This window comes from Mastigoproctus giganteus, chromosome 3 (assembly GCF_048544385.1).
Source record: "Mastigoproctus giganteus isolate SK-2022 chromosome 3, ASM4854438v1, whole genome shotgun sequence".
NCBI classification, from domain to species: Eukaryota; Metazoa; Arthropoda; class Arachnida; order Uropygi; family Thelyphonidae; genus Mastigoproctus; species Mastigoproctus giganteus.
Window position 1 is genome coordinate 77236308 of NC_143577.1, and position 21638 is coordinate 77257945.

Here is a 21638-nt window from a genome sequence, read left to right on the forward strand (position 1 = left end):
AGAGGGCGTGATGTCTAAATTTGCAGATGATGTTAAAATTGGAAGAGTAGTTAATAATCACTGTCAAGCTGAGCTTCTTCAGAGAGACCTAGATAGACTTCAGGAATGGTCAGAAAAATGGCAGCTGTGCTTTAATCCAACAAAGTGTAAGGTATTACACCTGGGAAACAGTAATCCCAAAAAAACTTATTCACTTGGTGGAGTTCAACTAAACCCAGTACTGGAGGAAAGGGACTTGGGTGTTACGATACGGTCAGACATGAAATTCTCTGAGCATTGTAAACAGGTTGCAAGGAAGGCCCATGGTGTCCTATCGATGATCTATCGAACTTTTGCAAGTAGAGATAGGGACGTGATAATCCCATTATATAAGGCTTATGTTAGACCACACTTGGAATACTGTGTTCAAGTATGGAGACCGCACCTGAAGAAAGACATCGAGCTTCTTGAAAGGGTGCAAAGAAGGGTAACTCGCCTGGTGAGATCGGCAAAAGGGCGTCCTTATGAAGAAAGACTTCGAATATGTGGGTTGCAGAGTTTGGAAACTAGACACCTTAGAGGAGATTTGATTGAGGTGTTTAAGGCTCTGAGAGGCATCAGTAAAATGAATGAGGACGAAATTTTCAAGATTATAAATGATGCTAGAACTAGGGGACATAAATTCAAGTTACGGGGGGAAATGTTTAGATTGGACTGCAGGAAGTTCTATTTTAGCCAGCGAGTTATAAATTACTGGAATAAGTTGCCTTCATGGGTGGTAGAGGCCGACAGTTTGGGGAAATTCAAAGGTCATCTGGATAGTACTTTCGGGTACGGGAAGCGCATAGGATGATAGGTTTAATTTCCTTTTTATTTATTTTTTATTTTATTATTATTTTTTTTTATTTATTAATTATTATTATTTAGTTATTTATTTATTTTTTGTTTTTATCATTGTTTTGTTCGGATTTTTTTTTTTTTTTTTTTTTTTTGGCTGGTGCAGCATAAGCCATAGGCTTTCTTGCACCATGCGGCCGTTACTAATACTAAATACTAATACTAAATAGACTGCATCAGTGAAACATTGGTCCATATGCACCGGAGGTCCTAGTTCTTGCTAGTAAAGCATGCCTCATATTAAGCAACTATTGCCACCTGTCTGGATAGTGGGCACCATGCACGATGGGTTCGTGGGTTCATATTGCTTGTGTCACATGCAAAGGACTCCATTGGCATATTGCACCAGATATTTGGACTTATCCATCCAGCACACTCATTTCCAGTTATTCAACATGTTGTTGACGCCACAGCATTTTCCATCGACAATGATCAGCAGAGGAGAGGGTGTCTCTTCAGTCACCTGCCGTGTAACCCCATACATCTGAGCGTGCCCTGCATCATCATTTAGAATATTGTTCTTACATTCTCCATATTGTATTGCGATGTCAACTGTCACACAGTGACCTGCCGTTCAGCCTATACAGTGCACAGCACCCTTTGCTCAACATAAACATCCACCATGCGTGGATGTTCGTGTGAAGTGGGGAGATTTGACCCATTGAACACCATTCTTTGTACACCTTAACCACAGTGGGCTGTGAGCACCTGATGCACGAGCTCCCACAACATGCCCTTTTGAAACTCCGTGATGTCTTTACTGTCCCATAACTGCTACTTTATCACTTTGACTTGCATGACCAGATGCAAATTACCTGCTCTAGTGTACACTGAACTAAAACGTGATCACTGAGCATATATGAAATAACACCTATATAAAGGAACTCTTTCAGCCAGGTACATAACTGACTTTCCTGAAGGGCCCCGGTGCCAAGCGAATGTGACTGAGCGATTTCTCTGTGCTATTACTGCGATTTCCCAAAAGTGATCTACAGTTATTTTACGTTCTTGACTTTAATAAATTTATTCATTTGAAAACAGCTCTTGTAACAAAAACACTTGTACAGCGCAAGAAAGGAAAGGCACCTTTCTTTATTTCTTCTAGTTTACTACTAACCACTTACTACTTTTCACTTGGTCACACCAGGCACTGCTCCTGCCTCCCCGTGGCAGGGCCAGTAACCTTGGCAGAAAAGTCCATCTGCCAGGGGCTAAGAGGAGCCAACATGGAACAAAATGTTTCCAACTTTAGAGCCGTCAAGCTGTCGGCCAAACACAGAAAATGACCATGATTTGTCGCAAGCAAAGAGGTTGAAAACCAATCTCTCGGCGACAGACTTACCTGCATTCTTAATAGTGCACTCACTATCTGAACAGCCTCTCAGTAAGCTATCCCCCTTTTTAATTCAAAAACATCTGGAAAGTATTGCAGGGTCTCCCAAGATGGTTAAGAGACTGCAATCAGGGGACTTACTTATTGAAACTCTAAATAGCAGGCACTCTAAGAAATTACTAAAAAAGACAACTTTCGCTGGTATTCCAGTGAAAGTAACTCCACATGCAACCCTAAATACATCAAAGGGTGTAATATCTAGTTGGAATCTGATGAATGTGATGGAGGAAGAAATTAAAGAAGAGCTTCAGGAACAAAATGTAATAGCTGTAAAAAGAATAATGATAAAAAAAGACAATATTCTCACACCTACCAGAAATATCATTCTTACCTTCAACAGTCCAAGCCTGCCCTCATTAGTAAAAGCTGGATATCTACTTTGCCGCACTCGTCCTTTCATACCAAATCCGTTGAGATGTTATAAATGCCAAAAGTATGGCCACTCTCAAACGACATGCAGAGGGAACCCAGTTTATCCCAACTGTGGATCATCCGATCACATTCAAAGTGATTGTTTGACGAAAGAAATGATGTGTCCCAACTGCAAAGGCAACCATCCTGCCTACTCTAAGACATGTGAGAGGTGGAAAACAGAGAAAAAAATTGTAAAATATAAAGTTGAAAACAGAGTTAGTTATCAAGAGGCAAGAAAATTAATTGCACCCAGTATACCTAACCGTACCTATGCCAATATTGCAAAAAAATATCAAACAACTGCCACACAAACCGATGTTACCATTCCTTCAAACACTTCCATCTCTGACTGGGCTTGGGCTGTCCTCTCTCAGCAACAGTCCAGTGCCGTTAAGCACTCAGACCAAGCAAATAATACGCCTCTCACAATACCAGCAAAATCTCACTCTCCGCCAGTGAATGCCACTACTACAAATAATGATAGTTCGACTTCAAAAAAGATTATTCGGGACACATCGATGGAGGCAGAGTACCCATCCAAACAGGAAGATCCAATTCTGGAAATATTTGCAGAAGAAGAGATGGACACTAGTCGCCCTTCCTTTCCAAAAAGAGACAAACCAAAGCCAGAACGCCATAAGACAGCCACGTCAGGTACAGCTTCTTCTAAATTCAAGTAATGCCTAACATCTTGCAATGGAATTGCAGAGGCTTTCGTGGAAACATTGACGGCATCTGTTCCTTAATTAATCGCTACTCTCCAGTTGGTTTCTGCCTGCAAGAAACCTATTTAACTACTCAAATTTCTATTTCCATAAAAAACTACTCGGTCTATAGACGAGATCAGAATACATCCAATTCTGCTCATGGTGGTGTAGCTATTTTAATTAGTACAAGGATTTCAGCTGGCAAATCACTCTCCAAACCCAAATCGAAGCTGTCGCTGTGCATCTGATTACTCAGACTGCATTAACTCTAGTCTCAGTTTATCTCCCACTAAATCATACTTACTCTTATAATGATCTTAAAGAACTTTTATTACAGCTACCCTCCCCTGTCTGCCTGCTAGAGGATTTCAATGGCCACCACCCTTTATGGGGGTTCATCTAAATTAGACAGACGCGGCTGACTGATTAAAACTTTACTGGAAAAAGAAAACATCACTCTTCTTAACAGTGGCTCGCACACCCATATACAGTTACCCAATTAGTAAAATAATAAGAGGAGTCTACCTCAATATAGTGCGTAGAACCCTTCCGTATGATACCCTCCAGAAATTAAAACGGAAAAAACGAAAAAATCGGCAAACTTACCGGTACATTAGAGTAAAAAATAAATAATTAAATGATCAATTTAACACAATACAAATCAATTTAAAACAATTAAAAATCAAATTAATGCAATTAAAAGAATCAAACGAAAATATTCAAAACGATTTTCCTTCCTGAAGCTGACAACGCTTCGTCGTGATCACAGGAATTTTCATTCCTGTGATCACGACATACGGTCGAAAAGCGTTGTCAGCTTCAGGAAGGAAAATCGTTTTGAATATTTTCGTTTGATTCTTTTAATTGTGTTAATTTGATTTTTAATTGTTTTAAATTGATTTGTATTGTGTTAAATTGATCATTTAATTATTTATTTTTTACTCTAATGTACCGGTAAGTTTGCCGATTTTTTTCGTTTTTTCCGTTTTAATTTCTGGAGGGTATCATACGGGAGGGTTCTACGCACTATATTGAGGTAGACTCCTCTTATTATTTTACTAATATTTTATTAGTAAAATAATAAGATTATTATTATTTTTATTATTAAAAATAATAAAAATAAAATATTATTATTTTTATTATTTTTACTAATTATTATTTTTACTAATTATTTTCTAATTATCAACGTAGAACATATTGAGTAGCACAGCTCTGATTCATACTATCTAATTACAGTTACCCAATATACAGACTTCTGCCATTGACCTATAGATTTGCTCCCCGATACTGTTTTCAGCTATGCAATGGTCCACTCTGGATGATCCCATGGGCAGTGATCATTTTCCAATTGTTTGTAATCTGTTGACTACACAACCACAATTACAACAGCCCTGCAGGAAATGGAAATTCTCTAAAGCCAATTGGGCCAAATTTCAGTCAGCAATCACTCTTGACAAAAAAACTATTCAACTACACTCAACTCCATAAATCTCCCGTCCCGATGGCATTTCAACTACTGGTGGAACGAAGAGTGCACAAAAGCAAAGAAGGAAAAAAATAAAGCATTTAATTTATTCCGTCAATCTCCAACCACAGCTAATCTAGTTAGCTACAAGAAACTAAGGCAAAGGTGCGTTACATTCAAAAGCAGGCCAAGAAAGATTCTTGGACTAGGTTCGCATCAACTATCAATAGAAACACTGACTCCAGACTAATATGGAAAAAAATTGGGCAGCTTTCTGGGAAGTTTCCATTTGTTTCTTCCCCAGTTCTCTCCTGCAATGAGCAAGAACTCTCTGCTCCTCTAGATATAGCCAATGCCTTGGGCAAAACCTTTGCTCAAATATCAGCTGCATCAAACTACACTCAAAATTCCAGAAAATTAAGACCGCCAATGAACAGAGACCTATCAACTTTCGAACCTCACTGTCACTTCCATATAATCAGCCTCTGCAATATTGTGAACTTTTACAGGCCATCAGAACAACACGAAACAGCGCCTCTGGGCCAGATGGCATATATTATGTCATGCTGCAGCATCTCGATGAGAAAAACTTAGAACTGCTTCTAATCTTTTTTAACCGGATCTTCCTGGAAAATATTTATCCAACCTCTTGGCACCATGCTACAGTTTTGGCGTTTTTGAAACCTGGAAAAGATCCCTCCAGTTCTAATAGTTACAGACCAATATCTCTGTCAAGTTGCCTTGGTGAAATTCTTGAAAAAATGATCCATAGTCGACTCACTTTGATCATTGAAACTCAACATCTACTAAGTAATTGTCAACATGGCTTTCGCAAAAACAGGTCATCCCTAGATCTGATGATCAAGGTGGAATCTGAAATTCGCAATGCCTTTGTGAAAAATGAACACCTTGTCATGGTCTCCATTGATATAGAGAAGGCATTTGATACTACCTGGTGGTATGGCATTCTCAGTGACCTATATAATCTTGGTCTACGAGGCAACCTACCCATATTTATTAGGAACTTCCTCAAGAGCCGATCTTTCCAGGTGAGATATCAAAATTCTCTTTCTGCTACATTCTCGCAGGAAGAAGGAGTACCTCAAGGATCAGTTTTAAGTGCAACCTTGTTTGTCCTTAAAATTGATTCCATTACAAAAGTACTCCCAAATACTGTAGAGGCTTACCTTTACGCTGACGATCTCGCTATTTCTTGCCATTCTCAGAACATGAGATCTATCGAAAGGCAATTGCAGATGTCCCTCGATAAAGTTCAAAAGTGGGCTGAGCTCAATGGATATAGTCTTTCCCAACAGAAAACAGTTGCGATCCACTTTTGCTGTCAATGCAAATTGCATGCAGATCCTGAACTTCGGATTTCAAATTCCACCATTCCGATTGCCAGCAATATGAAATTCTTGGGACTAATCCTGGACAGTAAGCTCAACATGCTAAGAGCTTTATCTGCCCTCTCTTGGGGAGCAGATCGTACAACTCTGCTGCTCTTATATAGAGCACTGATTAGATCCCGTTTAGATTATGGTTCTCCAGTTTATGATTCTGCCCGAAGGAGTGTGCTATGCTGGCTGGATCCTATTCAACATAATGCACTGCAGATTGCAATTGGTGCATACAGGACATCTCCAACTCAGAGTCTATACATTGAAGCTAATGAGCCCCCTTTGCATCTTCGTAGAAAAATGTTACTACTTAAATATGCAGCCAAAATACAGACTTGCTATTCGCATCCTATTCAGCCATACCTTTTTAATCAACCACTAGTTAATCTCTATAGAAATAAACCAAGTAAAATCCAACCAGCTGGCCTACGGCTCCTTGAAATATCACAGAACTGGAATGTACCTCTCCACAATAGGCAACAGATAAAGAATTATTCTCATCCACCATGGACCACCTTTCCTCAACTGACCTCTGATACCTATTTTCTTCAATGGGGAAAGAATTGCCTACCGGCAGTGACTGTGCAACAACTCCATGCTATCCATATTCAAACCTATGCTGACTTCTTGCCGATATATACGGATGGTTCCAAATCTCTGTCAACTGTTGGAGCAGCAGCAGTGTTTCCCTCTGCTATCATATCAGCTTCTCTTCCACCTGAGTATAGCAACTTTTCAGAACTGTATGCAATACAGTTAGCTCTAGAAAATTTGACTCTACATCCATCTGCAAAATATATAGTTTATACTGACTCTCTCAGCTCAATTAAAGCAATGCAGAATACATCTCAAAAGAATCACCATATTGTAATGAAAATCAGGAGTTTGTTATTGCAGATTTATCATCGTCAACAACTAGTGAAGTTTTGCTGGATTCCAGCACATTCAGGCATAAAAGGGAATGAAGTGGCTGATATATCTGCCAAAAGTCCAAGTTCAGACCTAACTTCTGTCCCTATTCCAGTGCCCGATTATAATATCTTAATTCAAGCAGCATGCCATGCACAGTGGACAGAATTATGGCATAACCAAACGAATAACAAACTTTTCCAGCTGAAACAATACCTAAAGTTCTGGCACTCCAGCAATCAGACAGTGTAGCAGGAAGAAGTGGTACTCACACGAATGAGAAGAGGACACACCCATCTGACTCACCTCCATCTACTAATGGGCGATGATCCTCCTCAGTGTCCACACTGCTTAGAATATCTAACAGTCAAACACATTCTGATTGACTGTCCACAGTATCAACAACATCGAGCTACAATACTTCAAAATCTGGCTAATCGTCGAGAACCATTGACTTTACATCATATCATTGAAGGGGACGCAAATGCTAACGAGCTTTTCTGCTTTTTAAAACAAATTGGAGTGTATCATCTTTTATAAATAAGCTTCAGAACTGAAACTAATTTAAACTGGATTATTTTTTAATATTCCTATGAATAGGCACACTATAGCCACAGCAGCTAATGCGCCAATTAACACACACACACACACACACACACACACACACACACACACACACACACACACACACACTTTCCTCAAGAAAGATATCAAAGGCATAATACACAGTGGCGGATTCAGAGGGGTACGTGCCCCCTTGTCATTTTTCATAGAATATACACTAATCGTTTAAATTCCCTTTAACTACAAAAAAATTACTTTTTTCATTGTTAAGATAGGATTTTATCTAGTTTGCATTGTGGCTCAGCTATTTTTCAACTGACTAATTTGGCAACACTGATGCCGATGTGATCGCCATTCTAGTCCAAGTCGTCACGCAGTTTGGTTGTGCATAATGTTTACTTCAAAGTAATTCAGAGTTTAGCTGTGTGCCTGTGTCCACTAGTCACATTATGTTTGAGTGTCATATGTTGTTTTGTGCCATGAGTGTCAAGGCACAAAATAATGCAGCCTGTCACAAGTGGTGTCCCCCCCCCCCCCCGGTCATTTTTTTCTGGATCCACCAGTGGATGTACACATACATAGGTTGTCGAAAGGCAGTTACTAAACAGGACATATACGTAAGTGCATTTCATAACAAAAGCAAGTGAATAATGTCTGGATAACTAAAATAGAACACATGGAAATTCAGCACTCAGCAGTTTAACTCAAATCGGTGCAATAGGTTATGGTGTGCCATTTATGTTCTTCAGGGTACCATGCCATCTTTCTGTAAAATTGGTTTGCATAAGAAACTTGAATTCACAACAAAATTTATAGACTACCCCTCTAATGGGCGGGAGAATTGACAGTTACCTTATTTTCTGGCTGGTAGAGAAATATGTTTCAACAAAGGCAATTCTTGCAGTGTTGTCACAGAGGACTGTTATACAAGTGCTGATCAAAAAGTTACAACTTATATTTCTTTCTTTCTACGTACTTATTTTTTTTTTTATTTATTCAGAAAAAAAAATTAAACACCATACAACATTTTTATAAGTGCTCTTCTTCAAAGTAGTTTCTTTCTGATGATATGAAGTTTCTCAATGTTCCTGCCACTTCTGGAAACATCACTGGAAGTCTGTAAAGCATTGTTAATATAAATGTGAGCCAGCTTGAGGTCCACTATTGCATTCTGCTGGTTGGAATGCCATCAGATCTTCATCCCTTAAGCTACATTTTCATTTTTGGGAAGAGGAAAAATAATCACTTTATTGGTTAAAAAAAAAACTTTTTTTTTTTTTTTTTTTTTTTGCTTCAACAAGCTTCACCAAGTTTGTTTGGTTTTTTTTTTTTTTTTTTTTTTTTTCCTTCAGCTTAGCTTCACCAAGGAAATTACAAAGTAATTTCCTTTGTGAAGAAACCATCCACCACTTTCACACACTTTGGTTGTGTTTTCTCCCAACTTTTTCTGTCAAATCAGAACCTCTTTATAATAGACCTTGTTTATCATCTGATCATTCTGAACAAGTTCATAATGAACTGAATGTTGAAAATGTTGAAATAAAAACAATCACCCTTGTTGAGTGAACTTGATAGACATTTGACTGAACTTCATGGATTGGGGAGGGTTTAACTTTCATTGGATGGAATTTCATTCTTGGTCATACCCATACATCTGGAGTTGCCAATTAGTTCTTTTTTTTGTAGTTTGTTCGAAAAAATTTAACTTACTGTGGTCCAGATCCAATATTAGCATAAGATTAATAAAATGTCAAATAAATATAATAACATTTTAATATCCTTTATTTATTATTGAATGCTTAGAGATAATATTTATTTATAATTAAACTATATATATATATATATATATATATATACATGCACACTAAAAGGACAGAATTTGTGGGATATCTTGTTCCTGGGCAATGCAATGCTGTCACCCCTCTCACTAGTGGATGAACCCACCGTTTGGAAGGTATATAGGTACACTGCATCACTGCATTCGTGTAGATGGTGATTCGATGTCAAGTATCGATAAACATTGTGAGTTAACCGACTTTGAAAGAGGGATAATAGTGAGTGCCCGACGCATGGGTCACTCTATCATGGAGGTGGTACAGAAATTGAATTATCCCCATTCAATAGTATCAAAAATGTATCGGGAATATGCCATTTCCGGAATAACATCTCATTGTGGATGAATGTGGCTGTTGATGTCTGGTTGGCTGAAACAATGTGAGACACATTGTTTCAGCCAACCAGAGAGCGACAATGGCACAAATCACCACGAACTTCAATGAGGGAGGTGCCAGAAATGTCTCCACCAAGACCATCAGGCGATCATTAGCCACAGTAGATTATGGTAGCCGCCCACCCATCAGAGTCCTCTTGCTAATGCCACGACACAGGACTCTACGCTTCAACTGGGCAAAAGAACATCGACACTGCACCTTGGATGGTTGGAAACGGGTCTCCTGGTCCGATGAGTCCCGTTTCCAGTTTTGGATCGGAGGTTAAGAAGACGAAAGAAGATATTTGTTGACATTGGACTTGAACTTCTGTAGACTGTAATTTTCAGGATATATGTATGAAGGAAGGTTGTTCCAGAAAACGGCAGTTGAATGAATAAACGAGGAAGATGAAAAGTTGGTTCTGTGAGTTTGAAGTTGGACAGTAAATGGATGTTGGCTGGCGGCACGTGTTCGGACTGTTTTGAAAGAGAGAGCGGGAATTATAGAAGCCAATTCAGAAGAACAGTGCCCATGGAATATCTGTAGAAGTGGCATGCAGCAGAAACAGTATGTCTATGAGACAGCGAGTGGAGAGACTCTGTCAGAGATGAATCATTAATTAACCTAACTGCCCTCTTCTGAATGGAATCAAGACGCCTGAGAGAGGTTTTGGGGGCACCACCCCAGATGTGGGAACAATATTCCATAGCAGGACTGATTTGCGATTTATACAGAGTGAGCAGCTGTTTGGAATAAAAGTAACGCCGAAAGCGAAAGAGAAAACCAAGTTTTTTAGATGTAGAGGAAGCAATATTTGTAATATGCTTGTGCCAAGAGAGATTAGGAGTCAGGGTAATCCCCAAAAGAGAGATATCTAGAAATCGGAGTGTCACTAAAGATAAGCATAGGAGCAGAAGAATCCTTTTTGCGAGATATAAGACAAGACTGAGTTTTAGAAGGGTTGAAATCAACTAAGTTGTCTTTGCCCCACTGGAGAATTACCTGAAGATCGGCATTTAAGGAATTGGTAGCAGATTTTTGAGAAGTTGAAGCTGATTGAAGCATTTTAGTTTAAAATGTGCTATCATCGGCAAAACTATGGATAGAAGTTCCCGTCAATGGAAGAAGGTCATTAATATACAAGAGGAAAAGAGGGGGGAAAAAACTGAACTTTGGGGACACCGGCATTAGTGGAGAAGGTAGAAGACAGAGAGCCATCTGCCATCACCCTCAGTGAGTGATCAGAGAGAAAACTGGATAACCAATTACTAAAAACAGTTGGCAAACCATAAGATGGAAGCTTGTTTAGAAGACCTTTATGCCAAACATGATCGAAAGTCTTTGAGATATCAAGAGCAACTACTTGTGTTTCACCGAACCTTTCCACTGAATTAGTCCATAAATGGATAACATAAGCCAGAACATCACCAGTGGATCGACACTGACGGAATCCATACTGGCGATCGTTGATCAGATGGAAGGTTTCTAGACAGTTTAAGAGTTGGTGGTTAATTGATTTCTCCATTACTTTAGAAAGAGTAGAAGTAATTGCAATGGGATGATAATTGGATAGGGGGGATTTGTCACCCTTTTTTAGGAACTGGCTGGATATGAGCAAATTTCCAAGCAGAAGGAAAAACACCTTTGGAATAAGAAAGTGAAAAAAGGCGGCAAAGAATAGGAGTAAGTTCAGGAGCACAGGTTTTGAGAACAAGTGGAGAAGTACCATTGAGACCTGGAGCTTTCTTAGCATCAAGATTCGTCAAAATCCTTCTGACATCCTTTTTACGGAAGACCATAGGAGGCATTGAATGGAGCGTGTTGGGAATGGTGGGAGGTGTTTTACCAAGATCATTAATATATGAGTTGGAAGAAAAATGGGATGCTAGCAGGTCAGCATTATCCTTGGCTGAAGGGACAACAGAACCATCTGGTTTGGACAGAGGTGGGAGCAGAGATGGGCAAAAGTTGCGGCCAATAGCTTTGTCAAGAGACCAGAATGCTCGGCTACCATTAGGCCAAGAAGCAAGTTATCTACTCTTAGCCTGTTGAAAATCTAGTTTGGACTGATTAATAATTGCTTTACAATTGTTGCGAGCTTTGGTGTAGGCAGAAAATGAAACTGAAGAATTAGAAACAAGCCAATTACGATATGCAACATTCTTGTCTTGATGAATAGCCTTAGCACATTTATTGGAAAACCAAGGTTTAGATAAAGGACAAGATTTTAAAGTGGAGTGTGCGATAAAGGATTCCATTCCTGCAAGAATAATTTTACTAACACGATCTGAGAAAACGTTGACATCAGAAGTTTTGAAACAGTAATCCGACCAAGGAAAAGAAGAAAAGAAATCCCGCAGGTTATCCCATTTTGCATTCTTGTAATGCCAAACCACACGAGGTTGGGAATAGCCATGAGATAAAGGCTCCATTGGAGAAGAGACAGTCACCAAGTTGTGATCTGAAGTGCCAAACGACCTCTCACTTCGACCGTGTACTTAGAAGGGTTGTTTGTGAGAAAAAGATCAAGCATGTTGGCTGTATGATTAGGATTATCCGGTATTCTTGTAGGTAAATGAACAATCTGTGCAAGGTTATTAGTAATTGCAAAAGCCTCAGCATCTCGACCAGCTGGGTCGGTGTGACTAGAAAACAGAAGCCAGCTGTGTCGGTGTGACTAGAAAACAGAAGCCAGCTGGGTCGGTGTGACTAGAAAACAGAAGCCAGCTGGAGTTGTGAACATTAAAATCACCAAGGAAAATTACCTCGCTGTTAGGAAAGTTGGACTTGAGAAAGTCAAGTTGAAAAGAGAGGAAGTCAAAAAGCTCCAAGTGATTAGTGGTAGAGACAACAGATGAATTTTACACAATGAGGTAGAGAGATTTTAAGTCAGAGAAGATCAGAGAGGCTAGATTCCAAATTGCCAAGTCTCTGACAGGGAATATCAGAACGGACATATGCACAAGTACCACCTTTGAGACGAAAGGAATCATACAGCGAGTAATTTGGGCATCTGAGATGAGCAGTAGTTGAATCAACCGAGTCTAGGAAAATTGATCGCCAGGAATTTACCGCCGTGTCAGTTTATCGCGTTTTACCGTCTAGAAGCAATGAGATGTGTTTGGTCAAATCATAAAAAGTTATTTTTTATTTAAGTTTCTGCCTTAAGCTATGATTAGCATATTTTTGGAATTCTATTAACTGTTAGGGAATAGTACGGAAATAAAAAAAAAAACACACGTATGGAAATATGTAATTTAATAAAAGTAGATTATGCGTTTTAATAGTTACATGTATCACAAAAATAGTCAAAAAATCCATTATTTGAACAATATAATAATTGGTTAATTTTAAACTAAACTAATTATAACATTGGGTATGTCATAGTACACTGCAAAAATTCAAAATGAATGTTTATGCAATCTTCAGAATCAGTTATGTTGGGATAATTAATTACTAAGAAACTGTAATATTTACAACACAGTATTTAAATTATTAATAAGAAATATTATGCGCTATACCTCTTAGATTTCTTAGTAATTAATTATCCCAACGTGACTGATTCTGAAGATTGCATAAACATTCATTTTGAATTTTTGCAGTGTACTATGACATACTTAATGTTATAGTTAATTAGTTTAGTTTAAAATTAACTAGTTGTTATATTGTTCAAATAATGGATTTTTTGACTATTTTCTATTAAATCTACCTAAAAGGTAGATTTCTATTAAATTACATATTTCCATACAAGTGTTTTTTTTTATTTCTTACTATTCCCTCACAGTTCATAGAATTCCAAAAATATGCTAATCATAGATTAAGGCAGAAACTTAAATAAAAAATAACTTTTTTATGATTAGTTTAAAATTAATCAATTGTTATATTGTTCAAATAATGGATTTTTTGACTATTTTTGTGATACATGTAACTATTAAAACGCATAATCTACCTATTAAATTACATATTTCCATACGTGTGTTTTTTTTTATTTCCGTACTATTCCCTAACAGTTAATAGAATTCCAAAAATATGCTAATCGTATCTTAAGGAAGAAACTTAAATAAAAAATAACTTTTTATGATTTGACCAAACACATCTCATTGCTTCTAGACGGTAAAACGCAATAAACTGACGCATTGGTAAATTGCTGGCGATCACTTTTCCGGACCCCGAATCAACCGATAACTGAGATTCTGTCAGAAAAAGTACATGGGGTTTGGCAAGTGGAAATGGACATCGTTAAGATTAGAATTGAGACCACGTATATTTGTGAAATGAGTTAGGACGTGCTTGGGAGGTTTAGATCTTTTCGCAGATAAGCTTGCTCTATTAGTTTGACAATTCATGGTATATTCAATAGTGAGAAAAAGTGGGTGGGACATACTGTATGAAGTAATGAAATTTTTGGATATGGCGTACACATGTTAAGAATATACCCACATCCTTGACATAATGTGGCCTCAACAATGCTCCCCGCATACACACTACTCGGACTCCCTCCAGTCACTATCTGGCAGAGTAGAGGTAGTAAGATTATACACTAGCTGATCCGGAAGCCTCCTAGAGAGTTACCATTAGGTTCGGTCCGGTGTACTAACTAGCGGCCGGCCTGTGAACACCGTTTTAGAGCTGTACACTCGAAATGTAAGGAATATTGGATCTCGCCACGACGTTCATCATAACCTCAAAAGTTATCAATCGTATTGCATGATGGAAGAGATAGGACTTGCAGTCCTATTAGGGCAAATTTTAGGGCAACTTGCAGTCAAGTTGCCCTAACATTTTGTTCCAAAACAGCCAAGTCCTTTAGCTACATAAAGGATTAAAGAATGAAAATCGACCATGTGCTGGATAAGTGTTGCAGCTAGATACCTGGTTATCATCCTTGGTCTGAGAAAGGAACCCAGCTTAATTTGTAAATGAATAACCACAGAAGTACTAATGCATATATATTAATTAGAAACTACAGTCAGTCCTTGTATAACACGTGTTTAGACTATACGAATTTAATCATACACTATTTATAAATAGGGGAACAATACTAATATGAACCGAATTCGCTTATGCACAATTCGCCTTTGTGTTTACAAGAAATGGCAGTCAAACGCAGAATCACCCCCCCAACAGAACGCAACACGATAGGAATGAAGAGAAGATTCTGAAAATGTATTTATGTTTTTTAATTCAGTGAAGGGGAAACACATTTCACCATAATAATGTAAAAACCATCATAATTCCAGCTATCGGTATAATCACAAATGCAATTAGATCGAGTTTACTACCAGTTTATAACAGATTCCACTAGCAGAAACGCAACTGGAAATTGTTTTTATTGTTTTATGGTAGTAACCCCCAGAAATGTGCTTTAGTAAAATGTGAGGTGTTAATAGTGTATCTCTGCCTTTACGGTGTTGTTTATTCAGTTGCTACACGCGCGCAGCTTTGTTTATGTGTATCAAGCATGCCTCCTCGTTTTGTAATTGTGCTTTATTCCCTAAAAATGAGTAAAATACTTAAAAGGTGTGAAAAGGAAGCGTCCTGGTGAAGACACTACAAATTCAGAGAGAAAAAGAAAAACAATATCAATAAACAGAAGCAAATTGGTCAAAAATTCTTACCCGGGAAAATTTATAGTGGCCTCATACTAGCGTTTATGGCCAAAATCACACCGGCCTCCGGCCCACTGGGGTTTCCCCGGTAAGGCTTATGGCCAGTCCGCCTCTGTCGATAGAGAAAAAATATGAAATTGTGAAACGCTTGGAGCGAAATGAAAGACCATGTGATATTGCACGTGCTACAGACCTAAATGAGAAAATGCCGAGAATTACAAAGAATGCAGAGAAAATAAAAACAACTTTCATAGCAGGAACAACTCACACTGTAATTAAAATCCATTAGATCAAGACACAAAGAAGTGGAAGAGATGGAACGGCTGTCATCTGTTTCGATAGAAAATCAAACAAAAAACATGTTTGCTTACGATAGAAGCAAAAGCATTAGCAATATTTTATTACGACTATTTATTGTGTTTGGTAATGATTTGGTTACAAATGTGTGTTCAATCTTGGGTGGCCGGCACCTAACCCTGTTTTTCCCATAGGGCCTGTTGTTTATATTGCACGATTTTGCATTGCATGAGGGTTTCTAGGAACACAACTATCGTGCTATACGAGGACTGACTGTATTAGCTATTTGCACCACCTAGCACTGAGGTTATGAACTAAGAGGTATTTCTTTGTCAGATAGACCTCATATTTGCCATTTGCTGACATTATCTTAAGAATGTAATCCCTAGGCAATAAGGTCCTTTCCTCTTTTATGAGCCTTCATTTAAAGAGATCATATAAATATATTATAAAATATAATATATATAAAAAAAAACTCTATATTAAGAAGGCTCCCTTAGCTGAGTGGCCAGTTGACAGGGTGAATGTGCCTTGAGTGACCAGGGTTCAAACCCATGACTGCTAAATATAACTCCTGACCATGTGGTTGTCCCAGAGTATAAACAGAAAATTTATTTATTTTTATATCAAAAGAGTGGGACTTTTCTTAAGTTATTTCTTTTAGCTTTTTTTTTTCCTCCATTAACATAAGTTATCGTTTATATAAAGAAATATATAATGTTGTTGTTGTTTTTTTTTAATGTAGTAGTGTAAACATTTATAAATGCCACTGGTTATAAAGTATTAAAATTAAAGTATTAAATTCATAAAAATTATATCCTTTTATTATAATTAAATGCATTACTTAATTTACTATAACCATTTTTCAGTTTGCTCACTGTTACCATCAACACTCCTGTTATCCAAAGAAAAAAAGGTGGCTTGCCTGTTTACTACCTGGAGCCCTTCTAGCAGTTGTTGGTTTAATTCTTTTTGCTTTTCTGGAGACCCATGAAAACTATCCTTTTGTACATAGTGCCTGGCATATGATTATTGCGTTATCAATTCTTTTTCTGCTGCCAGATCAACGACACTGTAAAGGTAGGCAAGAAGCAGTGAACAGTTACACACGCATTGAAGAGCTAAGTGACATCATTCCAACCCATACCTACAATTTGTATGAACATTTGTCTTCTTGAAATATTTATTGTTAGTTATATAGAATATAAGTTATAATTCAGATTTTTTTTTTCCTTTTTTTTTTTTTTTTTTTTTTTTTTTTGTAGAATAATAATCAAGGTTGCCAATAATCAGAAGTAACCATTAACGAAACATTGTTTGAATAAACATCATTATGTAGAAATAGAAGAATACGTATAAAGCTTCATGAATTCGGTGCAGTGGTAAATCTATACTTTTTTTCAGTAAACACAATTCTAAAACACTGCATTAATTTGTTTCAATTTACTCTAATCTTGTATAAGGAAAACTTACACAATTTACTTAAGAGTTTAACACTAATTGTAGAAAAGCTAGGTAGCGAATTTACCCAAAAACAAAACAATCTAGCTATGCTTATGTTTTGGAAAACATGTAAATTACTTTTACATAATTATACAAATCAGTAAGCTCAATACAAATGTTATGATTAAGTTACAATAATGAACAAGACAAATTTAAAGATATATTATGCATTGTGAGGAATATATCTACCATTGTACATTATGCTATATTCAAGCAATACCTCCTCTCCTCTTCTGTATTGCCTATGTATATTTTTTATATAATTTATATTTTCTATAAATATATTTTTAGAAATTGTTATTAATGTAATTCTGAGCTTGTTTCATGTCAATAACATTGGTATTGTCAGTTGCAAAATCATCGCATATTGGGTGTTTTCACAAACTTAAGAGTTTGAGATTATTGGGTTTTTTTTTTCTAATAAAAAAAATATATATATATATCTATATATGAAACTTTAATTTGGGCAAGTATGATAAATTGACACTAAATGTAACTTATTAGGAAACAGAAATATTTCAGATGTCAACTCTTCTCACATAGGTGACATACCAATTAATAAAAATTTACAATATTTACATATTATCTAGTCCAATTTACAATTGGACTAGAAAATGTTTTTAGAGAAACTGAGAAAAATGGATAAACATTATATATAGGCAAATAGATTATATAAGTTCATGGGTAGGGGTACTAACCTGTCAGGCATAGTAACAATGGAAAAAATTAAAAGTGCCTGAAAAATAAAAGCATATTACATAAAAATTTTGAATAAAATTAAATAAAAATATATAAATTGTACTTAATGCTGTAGGTCCTAAGATTTTAACTACATCATCAAGGGCTGGCAGCCAAAACCAAAGGAAACACAGCAATAAGTAAGGCCTCTGTTTCTGTTATGATGTATATATAGCAGACACAAAAAGCAAGCAGACATATACGTCATAGCCAACGCATCATTTGGGTTTCCTACGTATACATCATAACAGAAACACAGGCCTTACTTATTGCTGTTGTTTGCTTTGGTTTTGGCTGCCGGCCCTTGATGACGTAGTTAAAATCCTAGGACCAACAGCATTAAGTACCATTCATATACAGTAGACTCTCAATTTTCCAGGATAGATGGTAAAAAAACAAATCCCGGTTAATCCAAAAATACAGAAGTCCCCGACATACGTAAGAGATATGTTCCAGGATTTCATACTTCATCAAGTTTTATGTAACTTGGGAATGATTAATAACATATTGCTACTATATTATTATTGACAAATCTGAATTCAGCACGATACTTGTTAATGTTTGACCATTTTAATACATCCTTATTAGTTTAATTTTTCTGATTAAAATCAATCACTGTCCTTTTCTTGGTACATTTACTAGTACCGCTGCCACTTATTCTCTTAATTGGCACCATGATAATGGTCAAAATGAAATTTTCTGTAAAGAACTTCACAGGGTTAAGGCAAAAACTCACTATTATTATCCCACGCGAGCTCACATTTTACTAAAGCACATTTCTGGAGGTCAGTACCATAAAACAATAAAAACAATTTGCACTTTTTGTGTTATTGTGCTTTTCTGTTCGTGCATCTAATTATAAATCGGTAGTAAACTCTATAATTTTGCATTTGTAAAAATACCAATAGCTGGAATTCTGTGGGTTTTTACGTTATGGTGAAATGTGTCCCCCCCCTTCACTGAAATCTTCAGTCATTAAAAAAAAATAAAATAAAATAAATTGTAAGAATCTTCTCTTCTTTCCTATTTTTTGGTTGTTACTCCGTATCTCACTTGTGCAATTTATGCATGCCATGATCGTCGTTATTGATTGCTTATTTTATTTTATTATTATTTTTTTTTTTTGTTTTGTTTTAAATTTTACAATCTTAAAAAAATTTGAGTGAAAAAAAATTTATGTAAATCCATAGTTGCAAGCCAGAGACTTACTGTATCAAAAAATGTTCAACAACCTATGTAAAAAATATGCGATAGATAAAAAATGAAAAAACTTACCATTACTTGCATGTCCAATCCGATGCCTTCCTTTATTTTTTACGATGTTGCATATGGTTTGGTCACCAAGATTATAATGGTTCTTTAGAGATTTAACGGATGCACCGTTTTCAAACTTTTAAATAATTTAAAGTTTTTGTTTAAGTGAAAGCGCAACTCTTGCATTTACCCATCATTTTCTCAATTTCTAAACAACAACAAAAAAAAAAAAAAAAAAATTACTATAAAAAAAATTTCAACATCACTGACATAAATAACGAAACAAAATTTTCTTTTTCCAGTTCAATGGAACACGACAATCAATGCACTAAAACTAAACATTTTTTTTTAAGTGGTGGGTGTGAAGACAGCGGGGTTGTAAGTAATAGGTACATTAATCTTCCAATGACAACTTTTAATGCTGCTTCTTGTCACTTACAAAACATCTGTTTATAACAATTCTAGTTATTACTTGAATTTTATGATTTTTTTTTTTAGTCTTGAAGTGTCCTGGTTAATCCGATCCCGGTAAATCGAGAGTCTGCTGTATTTTCATTTAATTTTATTTAAACTTTTGATGTAATCTGCTTTTATTTTTCAGGCACTTTTAATATTTTCCACTGTTACTATGCCTGACAGGTCAGCACACCTACCCATACACTTATATAATCTATTTGCCTATATAGGCACTCCCCGGCTTAAGTAATACTCGACTTACGTAAATTCGACTTTACGTACGTTTTTGCCGGCCGGTGCAAACTGAAAAAAAATAAAAATAAAAATATGGAAGCATATTTTGCCTCCCTTAGGAATAAATGGAGATACTGTGAAAATATCCTAATTGAACCCAATAACACAATGTTCATTTTTTTATATTACTGAGCTATTTATCTCTCTAAAAAGTCATATTTATAATGGAAATTGCACTGCACTTTCATTGTTATCATATGTTCCATTATAAGAATCAATTTTGAACAGCTTTGTGATATTTTTCTATCACAAAGATGTTCTGGAGGTCAGTTCCTGGTTTATTGAGCTTTTCAGTTAGTGCAATCTAATTATAAATGGGTAGTAAACTCGATCTTATTGCATTTGTGATAATACCGATAACTGATTTTTGTGTGGGTTTTACATTATTGTGGTGAAATGTGTTTCCCCTTCACTAAAATCTTCAATCATATAAAAACTAAATAAATTTTCAGAATCTTCTCTTCATTCCTATTTACTTATTAAAATGATGAAGGAAAAGTGACCAGTGGAAAGTGCAAGTGGTGGCAGTGATAGAAAACAAAACAAAATTGATTTAGAAATGAAGATGAAATGATTAAGAAGCAGGACAAAGTTTGTTATCCTTTGCATGGAAATTAGGTTTCACTGCTTCAACAGTGAATACTATTTTAAAGAACAGTGCATGTATAAAAGAACATGTTAAAGAATCAATGCAGTTAGATCAACAGTGATCACAAAACAGCATTCAGATGGATGGAAAGTCAGATTGAGAAGCAAGTGCCCCTGAGTGTAATGGGCATTCAAGCAAAAGCAAGAAGTATTTATGAAGATATTAAGGATAAGTATGGTGAACCCCAAGCCAAGTTCGTGGCAAGCAACCGGTAGTTTAATAGGTTCAAACACCGCACTGGTTTCCACAACGTTAAAGTAAAATTTTTGTAATTGCACACTTTTGAAATTTTTCCTGCACACGTGATAAAAAAATTGAATAAATAATTCTATATACATGTTCACCGAACATTTCCGACTTACGTGGAGTTCTGCAGAACGCAACCCTTATGTAAGTCGGGGAGTGGCTGTATTTCGTTATGGTTGTTGGGCATTTCTGCTATTACTAGCAGTGTCCCGGATCCATAACCACTTATGGATCCGGGACACTGCAAGTAATAGCAGAAATGCCTAACAACCAGAGTTAAGCTTTCTTTCATCTATTGCTTGCCTGACACTGTTGACCCACCATAATTATAAAACACAAAACCAGCCTCAGAAGCACACAGATAACAACTGAAGACTAACATGCATAAACGTTTTATGACAGATTCAGATAATATCCTCATCATCATCCAAATCTGTTAAATCCAGTGTAAGTCCAGGTCACTATAATAGGACACATCGGTCTCTAATCTCAACTTTCCATTCAATATTTCCTTCATGCTAATGTTGGGATTACTGGAAAGATTTTAAGATGGATTGCTGAGTGGCTGCAGAAGGTTGTAATTAATGGATATTCTTTAGATTGGTGTATTGATGGAGGCAGAAAAGGAAGTAAGCAAACCTTTAGGCATAATTA

At 36.5% G+C, this 21638-nt stretch overlaps 1 protein-coding gene across 1 annotated transcript in view; it reads left to right on the top strand.

The window, feature by feature from the left end:
* Positions 1–21638, top strand: part of LOC150088094 (transmembrane protein 8B-like) — a 265188-nt gene that overhangs the window by 208269 nt on the left and 35281 nt on the right. The window contains exon 11 of the mRNA XM_090370569.1: positions 16714–17000. Within this exon, the coding sequence (XP_090226695.1) occupies positions 16714–17000 (287 nt within the window). The remainder of the gene's footprint in view (positions 1–16713; positions 17001–21638) is intronic.